The following is a 15,583-nucleotide window of genomic DNA, read 5'->3' on the forward strand; positions in this document are numbered from 1 at the left end:
AACCAAAATATAAGGTCTTATATGTACAAAAATATGGTAGTTCTTTTTGTTATAACAAAGAATTGGAAGCTAAATGGGTACCCCTCAATCTGGAAATAGTTCTAAAATACTGTTGTGACATATGAAATGATAAAAGGGATGGTTTCAGATAAGCCCCGAAAAGATTTGTATGAACAGATGCAAGGTGAAGTGGAACAGAACAAAAACAATGTAGACAATAGTAACAACCTTTGAAAGACTATGGTCAATAGCCAATGAGGATGCCTGCTACCTACCTTCTGATAGGGATGGACTCAATATGTGTCATGAAACATACTTTTGGGTATGGCGGAGGCAGGAATTTGTTTTGCTTGACCAAAGGCATCTGTTGCAAGCGTTTTATTTTTATTTTTTTGAGAGGGAGGTAGGAAGCACATTAATTGAAAAACATTAAAAAATTTAAAAACCCTGTAGGGAGTGTGATAAGGAATAGACAACAGAAAACGCTTATTATATGCAAATAATTATGTGCACGGTGCTATATTAGGTCACTGAAGATACAATGACCAATGAAATAGATTCTGATCTCAAGGAGCTTATGTTCTGCTGGGAGTGGTGCTATCCACTGCGCCGCCTAGCTGACCTGCCCAGGATAGCATTAGTTTATTGATTGCTTTATCACACTGTTAACTCATATTGAGTTTTGGGTTTTGTTTGTTTGTTTGTTTGGTTTTTTAGTGAGGAAATTGGGGTTAAGTGACTTGCCCAGGGTCATACTGAGTTTTGATGGCACAGTGGATAGATAGATCACTGGCCCTGAAGTTGGGAGGACCTGAGTTCAAATGTCACCTCAGGCACTTACTAGCTGTGTGACTGGGCAAGTCACTTAACCCCAATTGCCTCAAACATCCAGTGGTCCTGATATGGGCCCAGATGGTTCTGGAGGAGAAAGTGAGGTTGGCGACCTTGCACAGCCTTGCCTCACTTAAATCCAGTTCACTGCAAGTCATGACATGTCCTCTTTGAGAATGAAGGACAAACAGCAACACACGGAGCTTAGAATCCACTAAAATACCCATCTCTTTGATGTATATTGTCAAGCCATATCTTCCTCAACCTATAACTATAAAGTTGATCAAATGATTTCACATTTACCTCTATTAACTTTAACCTGCCCCAAAGATCTTATATTTATAATCTAACACGTTAGCTACCCTTTCCAGCTTTGTATTATTTGAAAATATGAAAAAAATACTATTATTCCTTTATCCAAGTCACTGATAAAAACATCAAAAATAAGGTCAAGCACAACTCTCGGGCATTACACTGACACTTCCTTCTAAATTGACAAGGAACCATTAATGATTAACTCTTTGGGTCCAGTCATTTCACTATGTCCAAACCCAATTAATTTTACTATCCTTTGTTGTTGTTTAGTTGATTAGCGGTGTCCAACTCCACTTGGGGTTTTCTTGGCAAACATACTGGAGTAGTTTGCCATTTATTTACTTCTCCAGCTAATTTTACAGACGAGGATACTGAGGCAAACAGATTAAGTGACTTGCTCAGGGTTACATGGCTAGTAAGTGTCTGAGGCTGGATTTGGCCATCACTCTATCCACCATCACCTAGCTGCCCCTTTACTATCATCCTAGCAAGTGTTAGCTGGACTTTAACTGCACATACCTCTCAAAAAATGTTTTTTAAGGCTAACCCCCAATACATATATATTTATTTTAAAATTATATACCGGTACCAATAATTACTATGTATTGTCAAACTTATAAAAAATTAGAACATTTTAGGGGCAGCTAGGTGGTGCTGCACTGGCCCTGGAGTCAGGAGGACCTGAGTTCACATCTGCACTTAGACACTTGACACTTACTAGCTATGTGACCCTGGGCAAGTCACTTAACCCCAATTGCCTTACCAAAAAAAAGAAAGAAAGAAAGAAAAAGAACATTTTAAAAGATGAGGTAGTGACATGGGCGGATATATGCTGTGGGGAAAACGGCTTGGGCAACTGTGTGAAGGATGGATTAGGGAGGGGAGGTACTTGAGTCAAGGAGGCCAATGAGGAGAATATATATATATATATTAGTATATGTATATGTATATATATGTATATATGTATGTATGTGTATATATATATGTATGTGTATATGTATACGTATATACACACACATAAGATACATATGATATATAAATATCATGTAACATATATAAATAAATATAAGATATATAGATATATGTATCAAAGATAGGACGCGATGAGGGTCTTAGTAGTGGTGGCTGAGTGAGGGGAGAGATGCGGATCGTTGTCAGTGACGAGGCAGAGGTGAGTCAGCACAGAGGAGGTTGGGGGCCGGGTTGAGGGAGTTTGGGGAACCAGGGCAGGTACAACTGTGGGGCCCAAGCATCCCAACCACCTCCTGGCAGGTAGGGCGGGCTGCCACCCATCTAATATCCTTTGGGGTGAGACCCTTCCGGCTCCACTTCTATTCTGGAGACTGTGGCTGAGGCCACAAGAGAAACACGACTGTCCAATGGTTGGCTAGAATCTGATGTCCCAGCAGCCCCCTCAAAGGAAACGAAGGCCCCGCCAGCCCTCGGGGACCACTGCTTCCTTTTCAAGGTGCTCACTGACCGACCCTTTAATCTGGAATGTGCCGGTTTCCTCACCACTCACGGGCTTCGAGTACAAACCTACCATCCCGGCCCGCCTGTGGGACACTGGGCGGAGACAATGCCCCGTCAGAGGTCCGCACTAGGTGACCCCTAGGAAACAGAGGACGCACACGTTTTCACACGGGGTTCCCCAGACCGCCCAGCAGGAGCTCCGCCCTCCGGTCAGCCTCCTAGCCGCCCTGGGCGCAGCGGCAAGGCGCGTGCGTGTGGGCAAGCTCGTACCGGCGGCGCGCACGCTGCTCCGGCCCCGCCCATCTGCCCAGGCGCGCACACTCGCTGCGTCTTCGTTCCCGTTTCTTCATTCACGCCCCTTCCGTCCTTCCTCTCTCCCTCTACTTAGCGGCTGGTATTGTTCTGCTTCCGGGTCCAAGGTCAGCGGGAAAAATGGTGCCGCCCGTGAATGTCTCCCCGCTCATCAAGGTGAATGTCCACTTTGGCTTCATCCCAGGCCTCCGGGAGGAGGGAGGGTAGGGAGGAAGAGGAGGAGGCTCGGGAAGGATGAACCTAGCCCAGGGTTACCCCTCGCCCCCAGCGCACACCTTGCCCTTGGCTTCCCCGCTCTCATCCCCGGGGGTCCGGACCCGGCGCGCGGGAGGAGGGGGTTGTGTGTGAGCGCGCGGCTCCCACGGACTCCCGTGTCTGTGTCTTTGTGTCTCCCACAGGTGGGACGGTATTCGGCCCTGCTCTTGGGTGTAGTCTACGGATCGAAGCGCTATGGTGAGTGATCTCTGACCCCGGGGCGCCCCAAATCCCTGACCCTCCCAATAGCGTGTCCCCTCATCCTAGATATACCCTCCCCCCCCGAAAAAAACCCCTGCTCCATCGTCCTTGGTGACCGACCCCTGACCTCGCACTCAGGATCCCCAGGCCCTTTCGAAGAATGAGGTCTAGCCCCCCCCGAGCCTCGGGCCCGAGGAGGCCTGAACCCACAGGGACGCATCAGGGGCACCGTGTAGCCACCTTGGGCTGCCCACAGGGCATAGGAGCCGTACTGGAGCCAGCAGGCACCGACCCGGCGCAGGTGTGACAAATTAGATTTTCCTCCTATTTTATGGAAGAAGGAAAACGGAGTCTAGAGAACGGGAAAGTTTGTCCGCTCAAGGACACACAAATCTGTGGCCAAGGTGGAATTTGAACCCGGTTCCTATAACCAGCACTCCACAGACCCAGCTTCTTTGGGCGTCAGCTTTCTTAATCTTTAAAACGAGAGCAACAATCCCTGCCCTTAGTATCCTCATTCATAGAGCTGGTCACTTCACTGCTCATGTATCTTCCTTCAGTGGCCCCCGGAACACCTTTTTAGTCTTGTCTGATCCCTCTCACCTTTATGAATTCTGAAAAGCCCTGTGCAGCAGGTGGGAAGGCAGTTTGTCGTTATTGTAGACAAAACCTTTCTTTTCTTTTCTTTTTTTTTTTAGTGAGGCAGTTGGGGTTAAGTGACTTGCCCAAGGTCACACAGCTAGTAATTGTTAAGTGTCTGAGGTCGGATTTGAACTCAGGTCCTCCTGACTCCAGGGCCGGTGCTCTATCCACTGCGCCACCTAGCTGCCCCCAAAACCTTTCTTTTCTTAGGAGGGCCACCCTTAGGTTGACTTTAGTGCCCAAGAGAGAGTTTCAAGCAGTTGTTCAGATTTCTGAGAGGGACAGCAGACAAAGAGAAACATGTCGGGGTACAAAATTCCATGTTTGACCACAGCTGCTTACAAACCGTTATGATCTCTGCTGTGATGATTTTTTTACAAAGCTGTGCTTCTTCTCCAACCTTTGCCTGCCCCTCCCCCTCCCCCATCCTTATAGCCTTTGGCTAGGAAAAGGTGTGTAAGGATTATGTGAAGTCCTTACCTGGTGCTTTTTTAAAATGTTAAGCAATTTGTGGGGAAGGCACAGAGCATGATAGGCCATTTTGACCAGGCATTTCGATTTTCATTTCTTTCATAATTAGGATTATATGATTATAGAATCTAGGGTCAGAAGGGACTTGAGCAAGTACCTAGTCTAACTCATTCTTTTAAGAAATAAAGGCCCAAAAAACATAATGTGACTTGCCCAAAGTAGGAGAGTCACAATTGGAACCAAGGTCCTCTGATTCCCAGTCTTTTCCCCTGAATAATGTTTTTCCTGCACAATTGAAATCATTCACAGGTTTGAAAACTTGCAAAGTGAATGATCAGTATTTGTCCTTAAGAATAAGAGGTATGGGTCAGCTAGGTGATTCAGTGGATAAAGTGCCAGCCCTGGATTCAGGAGGACCTGAGTTCAAATGTGGCCTCAGACACTTGACATTTACTAGTTGTGTGACCCTGGGCAAGTCACTTAACCCTCATTGCCCCACCAAAAAAGAAAAAAGAATAAGAAGTCAGAGACTAGCCTGGGGGGGATGCTGCTGGTCTTGGCTCACATTTGTCTCTATATAGCCTTTAGAATCATAATTTCTATATCTGAATATCTGTATCTATATGTACATATATATGTACACATGCACATGAAATAAGACTGTATGTACACATCCATATGTATACTGTGTACATGTATTCATGTTTTCCCCTTCTCTTCTACCCTCTGCAGCCTGTCCTGTAACTCTTCAAAGGTTCAGGAGGATTAGCTTCATGGGGTCTTGCAAGACATTTCAATCCTTTGTTCCCAGGAACTAAGCCAATAGAACCATGATATTGGGCAGAATCTGTGTTTTCTACGTGTATAGATTTTAAGAAATAAGGCCTTGTAGAAGTTTCAAAGCCTAGTGCCAGCTTGCAGAGCAGTAGCTCCAGCATAAACACCAGGCACAAATAAGACACACAAGTGAGGTTTATTGCTTCATGACTTTGGTTTGTGTGTAAACGTGCAGCAACCAGAGAGTCAGAGCCTGAGCTAAACATGCTGCTTGTCAAAGCCAGCCTCTGGCTCATGGGCCCCCAAAATGATGGTGTTTGAGCTAGTGAGTGTTCCTTTCTGCAGGTGGGCCACGGTGGTGTCATTGACAGGCCCCTATGGGAATGGGACTAGGGTGTCTCCCTTTATGTTCTCCACAGATAGCCGTGATTTTTGCCAGTAAAATGACTTTGTTCTCACTGATCAGCTGCCCTTCTGTCAAAGATAAGCCAAGGACACAGGGTGGGTGGGAAGGCTCCTGACTGAGCTCCTGCTCAAGCTCCTGCTCTTCCAAGCTTGTTTCCTTGTAGGGTTTTGGGTGAATTTTTTTTTTTTTTAAGTGAGGCAATTGGGGTGAAGTGACTTGCCCAGGGTCACACAGCTAGTATGTGCTAAGTGTCTGAGGCCGGATTTGAACTCAGGTACTCCTGACTCCAGGGCCGGAGCTCTATCACTGCGCCACCTAGCCGCCCCTTGGGTGAATTTTAAGGAGCTGACCAATATGTGTTGATTTCACACACACACACACACACACCCCTCTGGAAAATAGAGTGAAAGAGGAATGCTTTCTGATTGGTTTAAAAATTGCATATTTATGGATTGGTTAAGACTATTACCTAGATATAATTTCAAAAAGAATCCAAGTGCTTAGTTATCAAAATGGTCTTTGAAGTCATCTAGCCTGGACCTCATGCTCTGCTTGAAGGAAGGCTGAGAAACTGGGACTTGCCCATGTTCACATGGAGTAAGTAGGAGCATTAATGAGAATGGCTAGCATTTATTTAGCACTTGAAGTTTGCAGAACCTTTGCTTGTATTACGTTGTTTGTGTCTCACAACAGCCCTGTGAAAACAGGTGCTATTGTTCTCCTAATTTTACAGATGGGGACACCCTAGTCTGAAAGGGTCACAGAGCAAGTGTCTAGGGGAGGGATTCGGACTCCCTCCTCAAAGTCTTCCTGACTTTGAGTCCAACACTAATTCCCGAGCCAAGTAGCAGAGCCTGAATTTGGACTCTTAGGCTCTCTGAGGGCAGTGTTACATTCTTTCTCATAAATAAAGTAGCTGAGGAATTTTTTTTCCCTTAAAACAGCTTACCTAAAGCCCCGGGCAGAAAAAGAACGGAAGCTAGCGGCCGAGCAGAAAAAGAAGGAAGAAGAGATGAGGAGGGTTCAGCAGCAATTGGAAGAAGGTGCTAAAGCAACTACTATGGTTTTATCCTTGGAGAGAATTTTGAGTCTCTTTGATTAAGGAGAACAGACTACAGGGCAGGGGGTGTGGTTGGGGCTGGGGGCTCTTTGACAGGGAGCAGGTAGAAAGGTGGCCATAATGATTGTCCCTTCCCCTGGAGGGTCTGCCACTGTTTCCAGAGCTAGCTTCTTACGTTCTTCATGAGAGTTTGATTCCCTGGAGACTCGCTGAGTGGTGTTTTTGCTTAGGGTTTGTCTGTAATAACCCTAATTTTCCCCTTTAATTCAAAGGATACTATTAAAATAATGAATCCTTAAAGGGTATCACTAAAAAAGCATGGCCAGGAATGTCAAGGAATTGTGGTATTTTTCCACCATCCTTACTCTTTCTAAATGAAATCAGAATATTTGGAAAGGCTTTCTTTCTTTTTTTTTTAAAATGCTTTCTAAAGGAAAAAGTTGACATAGAAAATAGATGAGCCCTGTGCCTGAATTTAATTTAAAACTAAGTGGAGAATAGGCAGTCTGATATATAAAGGATTAAAAAGATATTACATTATTGGTGTGGTTTGGTTTTTATAAAATAATAACTTTTCTTTTTTTCTCCCCCCCTCATTCTAGCCCGAGGCGACACCATATTGAAATAAAAAATTTGCTGTTTTCTTCTGCAAGAGTTACGTTCTAATAAAGCTTTCTATAATGTATTCAGTGTTGTGGGTCTTTCTTGCTATCTCCAATTATAGTTGAATTTAACAACATAAGACTCATGCCCCTCTCCCTCCCTTAGCTCCTATGTCCCTGGTGCCCAGTGTTCTGTCTGAGGGGTCAGGGTATAAAGGATGGTTGAGAAAAAAGGTGAAGTTATCTTTGATGTCACCCCAGAGATTGCCATTCTCCATTTTCTCCCCATAGTAACCTATTATTAATCTTTTATCCGTGAATCCCTGGATCTGTTTATATTCAGTCTATGATAAGTCATAGGTTGGGGGCAGCTAGGTGGCACAGTGGAAAGAATACGGACCCTGGAGTCAGGTGGACCAGAGTTCAAATTGGGCCTCAGACACTTGACACAACTAGCTGTGTGACCCTGGGCAAGTCATTTAACCCCAATTGTATCACCAAAAACAAAACAAAATAAAGATAAGTTATAGTTTGGTTCTTCTGTTAAGCTCCGTTGTCAGCCTTGGTGTTGAGCCTTACTGGGGATGGGATACGGCAGCTTCCTGAATCACATCGTTCTCCTCTGGACTGTTTCCTGCCTCACACATCATTTTCACTTTTTTGCTGACATCTAATGCTATTCTGTTGGGAGGTTTTTGGCCACAACCACACAGCTGGCTGAAATTGGTTTGTGCTTCACCTTGGAGTCCATGAGGAAGCACATGTGCTACTTTCTGCCCCATCACAACCTTCTGAGGTGCTCCCAATATTTTACTTATGGTGTGACCTGACTGACCTTACTGCCCTTCACAGCTCTGGAGTTTGTCTTGTATCCCTTTTACAGACCCACCTGGGGCGCCACTAATCACTCTTCTCTGCACAGTACCTGTTTATTGAAATAGTTGCTCACATTTGATGCTGTGCTTTATGGTTACAAAGTGCTTTCATAGACCTCTCATTGGAGCCTCACAACAACCCTGTGAGGTAGGCAATACAAAGAAGATTCCCATTTTACAGATGAGAAAACAGGCCAAGAGGTTGTTACCCAAGGTCACAGATATGTGGTGCAGTTTAGGGCTCCACCGTCCCAGGGCAGGGCCCTCTTAAAGTGACCTGAGATCTCTTACAAAATTGTTCACAACTTGCTTCTTTGGGAAGACAGACCAAACCTTGCCTCTTAAACATGCTAAACAAGTAGGTTGCAAACACATACAATTCCTTAAAGCCCTAGTTAGACTAATCGTGATCATGGTGTTCACCCACCATGAGAAGAAAGAAACTTTGCGGCACTTGTTACAAACTAAATCCTTGGTTGCTAAGAGGACATTAATACCCTTTTACAAATGGGCACCCTTGCCTCTCTAACCCTCCGTCAGTTTCTTAGTGAAGAACAAGGTGCTCGATGAGGTCACATCCTTTTATTAGGGAAAGACTTCACTCTGATGGGGTGGGAGAACATAGCTTCTGACTGCCCTCACGTTGTTTCTTCCTTGGTTTTTAAAGACTATAGATCTAAGCTATTGAGTGCCCTTCGGCTTCTGTAGTGATGGAAAGTGTCATTTATAAAAGGGGTTCTCTAAATTGATTCAGGTGAGTTGTCAGCTGTCAAGATGTAGAGTCAGAATACGTGATAGACTAGTTATCCAATGAAAGCTGAGCTGTGCTGGTATCTGGAATGTTAGAAGGCCTGCCTAAAGGAAGATCTTCTAGGGGATTGATGGGAACATAGATGGGAATCCTATAGGATGAGAAAGCATGGATAGGCTATGAATCACTGTTAGAAGAGTTGATAAGATCATGGATCCATTGAAAAGGAATTAAGGCAGCTCTCAACTGGTGATGATTTAGTGAGGATTCAGATTCTCTATAAACTACATATGGATTGTAGGATTTTCATGCAGAAAGCAGCACTTGGCTCCATTTCTGCTTTGGTCTTTCCTAACAGACCAGATGGGACAAGTGTGTTTTTCAATGGACTCACAACTTTAGCCTGAAACATTAGGTTTCAGTGTTTTGTTTTCACCTGTAGGGGTTTGGATATAAATGTTACATAGAGAAGATAAATTAGAATACATCTGTGTGTGTGTGTGTGTGTGTGTGTGTGTAGCCGATCTATGCATACACACACACACACACACACATTACCTAGAATTCTTGGGAGAGGTAGTACCTATTAAAAATCTAAAACCTTTTTAAAATGTGCCAAATGGAACTTTTAGTTCTTGTCTTTACTGTAGTTTATAAAAACAACTGTAAAGCCAGTACTTTTTTTAATGTTAAAAAAGTATTTTGGGGGGGATTTTTCCTTTGGATTTCCAGAAACCTGCCGATCTTTGCAAACTGCAATAAGAAACATCAGTTCTGCAGTAGCTTCAACGAGGTGCCTGGGAGACAGGAAGACTCAGATGCCCAGCTTGGGGCATCTGCATTGAAGGGTGTTTAGAGGATGCAGCAGGTGGAAGACTGTGGAGCCGGGCCTCCATTGCAAATCTCGGTACCAGCTTTGAGAAAAGAGGGAAAGAAAAAAAGTGAAGTCAGAAATTTGCTTTTTTTTTTTTTTCTCTAGGGTCACAGCTGGACCGGCTGGGGCTCTTATTGGCCCCTCAGAATAGAGGTCACTTTGCCACAGTCAGTAAGGGGCTAAGTACAGGATAGACAGTGAGCCCAAATCGGATCAGCTCTGCTTGAGTTATACTTAGCTTAAGAAATTAACCCTTCTCAATACAGGTACCTCCTTAAAGAGCTTTACTTCATATTGTCCCAATAGCCATGCTCCCAAGAATCTCTTACAAATATAAGAAATTTCAGGACTATCTTTACTTAACAATTGTCACATTCCCCCCCCCAAAAGAATGAATACAAATAAATTCTATTTCAACGAACTCCAGATAATAATAGCTAGCATTTAGATAACACTTTAAGATTTGCAAAGTACTTTACAAATATTTCATTTTTGTCCTCACAACAACCCTGGAAGGTGGTGGCTATTATTAAGCCCATTTTACACTTGAAGAAAATGAAGTAGACAGGTTAAGTGACTTGCCCAGAGTCACACAGCTAGTAGGTATTTGAGACTAGATTTGAATTCGGGTCTTCCTGACTCCAGGCCCTGCACTTTATCTACTCTGTCACCTAGCTGCCTCTATTATTATGATTATATCTCGATTATGTTGTTATAGTGGGATTGTTATAGTGAAATCACGTTCCTATTGTGCAGGATGAAACAACTTTAAAGTGACTGGAAACCAGCAAAGGAAAGAAGAATGTGTGCCCACATCCCTGACATTCTTTTCCCACTCCTGACCTTTGTGTCTCTGAGGCTGGTGGTTTTATTTGGTGGGTGGTTTGGGAGTTTAAGTGAATTCTTTTCTTTTGTCTTGGGTGATTGCTAAGGGCAGGGCTAAGGGGCAGCTGAGCAGGAAATGTTAATTGATGACAAGATAGATGATTCAATGGCAAATCAGCTTAATTTGTTCTCCACTATCCTGGACAGTAAACAGCACTGCTACCTCAGCAGTGCTCAGAATAGGGATGGAATAACTTGGTAGCCATTAGATCAGTCAGCAAAGCTCTGGGTCTCTGAGCCTTCTTCCAGGACACTTTTTTTTTTTACATGAAATGTTTGTTAGTGATGGTAGCTATTGGGAAGAAGGTGGTTATCCATGGTGTATTGATCACATACTTGTCTGCATTCTACTGTGACTGTTCTATGAACATTTCATACATATTAACTTGGGGCAATTTAATTTGAAATGATGTTTAATTTTTTGGCCACCAAGAAACTAATGGTGGGTAAACAATCCCAGTAAACAGAGGTGGGGAGTGATGAACGAGAGATTTTTTTTTGACATCGTGATCATGGGTATTTGTAGAAATTGTCTATTAACTATTTAACAAGATGGTTGTTAACTGAGTTACCTCTGCAAACTAATACTAGTTAACAATGAATAATAATAATAATAACTAGCTAGCATTTATTTAGTGCTTTAAGGTTTGCGAAGTCTTTTACAAATATTATCTCATGTTATCCTTACAACAACTCTAGGAGTTAGAAAATATCTAAGAGATATTATTATTCTAAGATATATATCTAGGAGATATTATTCTAAGACATATTATATGTCTAGGAGATATTATTATTCTAAGAGATATTATGTATCTAGAAGATATTATTATCCCCATTTTTATAGATGAGGGATCTGAAGCAGGTAGAAGTTAAGTGAGTTGCCCAGGTTCACCCAACTAGTGAGTATCTGAGGCTAGATTTGAACTCAGGTCCTCCTGACTCCAGGGCTGGTGCTCTATCTACTGCACCACCTAGTTGCCCCAATCTAGGTGTATCTTGATCACAAATGGGCAGACTGACAAGGCCTGGCTGAGAACACAGGAAGGAGGCAACTTAAAAACAGTACCCCGGAGCCCCAAACTTATTATGAACACAGTGTTGGAATGACCTATTGTAATGCACCATTAGATTGTAAGCTCCTTGAGGGACTGTCTTTTGCTTCTTTTTGTCTCCTCAGTGCTTAGCACAGTGCCTGGTACATAGTAGATGTTTAATGCATGTTTACTGAGTAAGTGAGTGAGTGAGAGGCTAAGTGCTCCAACCTAAGCTGGGAAAAGTCCCAGGAGGGGAGCCTCAATGCAGGCAAGGTGGTACACTAGACCAGGTCTTGGAGACATGAATTCTAGTCCTGGTCACTAGTGCACTGTATCATTGCCACTCTTGGGGCCTTAGTTTCCTCCCCAGAAAAATAAGGAAACGGGGAGGAGGAGTTGATCTAGATTGGTACTCCAGAGTCTTCTTCAACTTAGTGTTCTATGATTCTATGTTTCTCTTTGTGATTATGTGGTAGTTTCACTCAAGATTCAGCAGGTGTAGGGGGCAGCTAGGTGGTACAGTAGATAAAGCACCAGCCCTGGATTCAGGAGGACCTCAGTTCAAATCAGGCCTCAGACACTTGACACTTACTAGATATGTGACCCTGGGCAAGTCACTTAACCCTCATTGCCCCACAAAAAAAAAAAAGCCAGAAAAAAGTCACATTTCATGAACACTTTGAAGATTACAAAATACATTCCTTGATATGACCTGTGAGGTAGGAGCACATTTATTATTATCCCCATTTTACTGAAGAGAAAACAGGCCCTGACAGGTTAAGTAATTTACCTAGATCACACAGCTTGAAATTAAATGGTTTAGCCGGGATTTAAACCCGGGTATTCCCCCAAATATAAATTCAATGTCTTTCTACTACACTAGGCTGTCTTTCTACACTATAGTTCAATATATTGGACTTTGGTCCAGAGGTGGAGAATCTCTAATGAGGGCCAGAAAGTATATACTTGTTTAGGGACTTCCCAGTGTCACAGAGAGGCTTTAAATCGAAGACAGGAAGGGGAAGGAGAAAGTGATGGACAGGAGTGATAGAAAAAGAGAAACAAGGTGGGGGAGGTACAAGGTCATTCATATTCAAAAGTTAACCGGGAAGAAAATTGGAAACCATTTTTGTGGCCCTGGATGTCCCTATGCAAAGTGTGGGTAATGAAGTGAGCTCGTGTCCTTGATTTTAAAAGGTAAGTAAGGATCACTGAGTCATGACAGGAAGGACATTGGGTGGAAGGAGACCATCCCATCTATATAAAGCTCAGTTCCCAGATCCCTTAGTATTTAGCCAATGGAAGATTTGAGTGACGTTACAATCTTCAATGTTCTAAAAGATTATCATGTAGAAGAGAGATTAGACATATTTAGGTTCATTCTGTGACTTTGGAAGACAGAACTAGGACCAATGGATAGAAGTTATAGAAAGGTAGATTTTTGCCTCAGGTAGATTTTATATTTTGCCTCAGAAGGGAGGGTTTCTTCCTGAACAATAAGGCATGAGCTGACTTGTTAGGTAGTGAACTTCCCATCACTGGTAGTGTCCAAGAAAAAGCTGGACAGGAATGTTCTAGGAGGAATTCCTGCATGGGAAGGGGAAGGGGGGTGGCCTGCATGCCCTAGGCCTTTCTAATTCTGAGGATGTGCATTAAGTGCTGGGGTTCTCAATGAATTTTTATCTTCAGGGTGTAACAGTATTTCTTGGTCATCTTCAGCTATGGTACAATACCTTTCTTTGCTGCAATTTTCTCCTCTTCTTTCTTCTTTTCTTCCTCCAAAGCCTTCACTTTAGCTTCATGCTCATCAGCCAGGGACTTCCACTCCTTCCTGTTATTCTGCAGCCTGTCAAACATGGGCTGGATTTCCTCATGGAAACGTGAAAACTCCTGAATGGAAGAGAGGATAAGAAAAAGGGGGGGGGGGGTCAACATTCATGGATTGCATATGCAAAAGAAAAAATCCTCCATGTTAGCCATCTCTTAAATTTGCATTCTAGCTGTTTTGTTGAGTTTAGTTTTTGTTGGCTTTTAAAAAACACAGTTCCTCAGAAAGTCAAAGGCCATAATTCAGCTTTGGCAACTCAGGAAGAAGAAAATTCTTCTGCCTTCTTACTGTGGATCTGAAGCTCCCAGCACCACAGAATCAATCATAGGCAACAAATGTCTCCTACAGTACGCATGAGACTGTCTTCTCCAAAGGTAGAGGCCACATTTCCTCCTTCTTTGTCTCTCCCAGAGAGTAGGGTAAAAGGGACGGGGGAGGAGAAGAGAGGCCAGTTAGTTCTTGGGAATTAATTAGGTCTCATTGGCACAGATGGTGATGATTATTGTCCCTTTAGAAGGGGCACAGGACTTCTGTCATTCTTTCCGCCTCTTGTAAGACCCAACCCTCTCACCATTTTTTCTCTTTGTCTCATCCTCATCAACCCTGTTCATCTTCATCACACATCATCTCACTCTCATCACTGTTCTCTTTCCCCCTCACTGTCCTGCCCTTACACTGGCCTGTTCCACTTCATTTTTCCTCCTCATTGACCCATCCCCCTCTGAAGTCCCCCTTTGCTATCCCATGACCCCTTACACCTTAGTCCTCTCACTGAAGGACAGCCAAAAAAAGAGATCCACTTGAATATGATGACAGAACTCAAATCAAGAGGGCTGATTCTGAAACATACCCTTCTCTCAGTAGAGAGGTGGTAGACTACCATTGCAGAATGCAACATAAATTGTCAGAAACAGTCAATGTTTTGGTTTGCTGAAAAGCTTTTTTGTCTCAAGAGAGGGTTCTCTGGGGTGGGAGAACCAGTTATTGGAAAATAGAAAAGATGTTTAAAAATGTTTCAACTTTTTAAAAGATGGAGAGCAACCCTTCCCTCTGGGGAGAGCTGATTGTGTGCTTACCTTGTACACGAATGTGCACACGAAGTCAATGAACCCCACCTGCAGCTTGGGCAACTCAGCAGCTTTGTTTCTGTCCATCATAGGCTTGGGGAGAAGAGAAAACAGAAGTTCAGATGAGGACACGATTAGAGGCATAGCCTTCATTACTCCCACAGTAGTAGAGGCCTCTAAGGTAAGTCCCAAGGCCCCAACACTAAGCCTACTGAAGATACATGTTCTTGTTTCCCTGGAACCTGGCTGGGTTAAGATTGATGCCACTTTGTACATTTACAGCTTTTAGTATCCTATAAAATAGAACTGTCTATTATTATTATTATTATTATTTGGTGAGGCAATTGGAGTTGTGACTTGCCTAGGGTCACACAGCTAGTAAGTGATAAGTGTCTGAGGCCAGATTTGAACTCAGGTCCTCCTGAATCCAGGGCTGGTGCTCTATCCACTGTGCCACCTAGCTGCCCCTATTTTTTTTTTTTTAGTGAGGCAATTGGGGTTAAGTGACTTGCCCAGGGTCACACAGCTAGTATGTGTTAAGTGTCTGAGACCGGATTTGAACTCAGGTACTCCTGACTCCAGGGCTGGTGCTCTATCCACTGTGCCACCTAGCTGCCCCATGCCCCTATTATTTTTAAATATGCAAGAGTGGTGATCCAATCAACAAGAGGCATAAAGTAGGTGTGAATAAGGCCTACACACCTCTATGGAATCAACCAACCAACCAAGGGCATTAGACTAGGTGTAAGAAGTCCTTGAAAGTGGAATGGAGATATGTTGAAACTGGCTGAAGAAACTCTGTGACATCCCTGTGGGGTTTTGTATAAAATGGCAACCCAGTTGGAATTGGACATTCTCGCGTTTGACAGTGGAGACCCTGGGAAGGAATCCCTTGGTGGAAAGGAGAATGCTTCTGTCTCCTTG

The 15,583-nt window shown here is 43.5% G+C and overlaps 1 protein-coding gene and 1 long non-coding RNA gene across 2 annotated transcripts in view; one reads left to right on the plus strand and one right to left on the minus strand.

Annotated features, from left to right (window-relative positions):
* The first annotated feature begins 2,933 nt into the window (after positions 1-2,933).
* Positions 2,934-7,428, plus strand: LOC122731246. Its single transcript, XR_006353585.1, has 4 exons — positions 2,934-3,087; positions 3,330-3,384; positions 6,628-6,726; positions 7,346-7,428. It is a non-coding gene; the product is annotated as an uncharacterized LOC122731246 (long non-coding RNA).
* A 2,097-nt stretch (positions 7,429-9,525) lies between these two features.
* PDE6B (phosphodiesterase 6B) overlaps positions 9,526-15,583 on the minus strand; it is an 86,135-nt gene continuing 80,077 nt past the window's right edge. Inside the window, exons 20-22 of the mRNA XM_043971234.1 lie at positions 14,669-14,752; positions 13,498-13,654; positions 9,526-9,885 (exon numbers count right to left, since the gene is read on the minus strand). Of these exons, the coding sequence (XP_043827169.1) occupies positions 9,824-9,885; positions 13,498-13,654; positions 14,669-14,752 (303 nt within the window). The 3' untranslated portion in view covers positions 9,526-9,823. The remainder of the gene's footprint in view (positions 9,886-13,497; positions 13,655-14,668; positions 14,753-15,583) is intronic.

Source organism: Dromiciops gliroides, chromosome 6 (genome assembly GCF_019393635.1).
Source record: "Dromiciops gliroides isolate mDroGli1 chromosome 6, mDroGli1.pri, whole genome shotgun sequence".
In the NCBI taxonomy this organism is placed as follows: domain Eukaryota; kingdom Metazoa; phylum Chordata; class Mammalia; order Microbiotheria; family Microbiotheriidae; genus Dromiciops; species Dromiciops gliroides.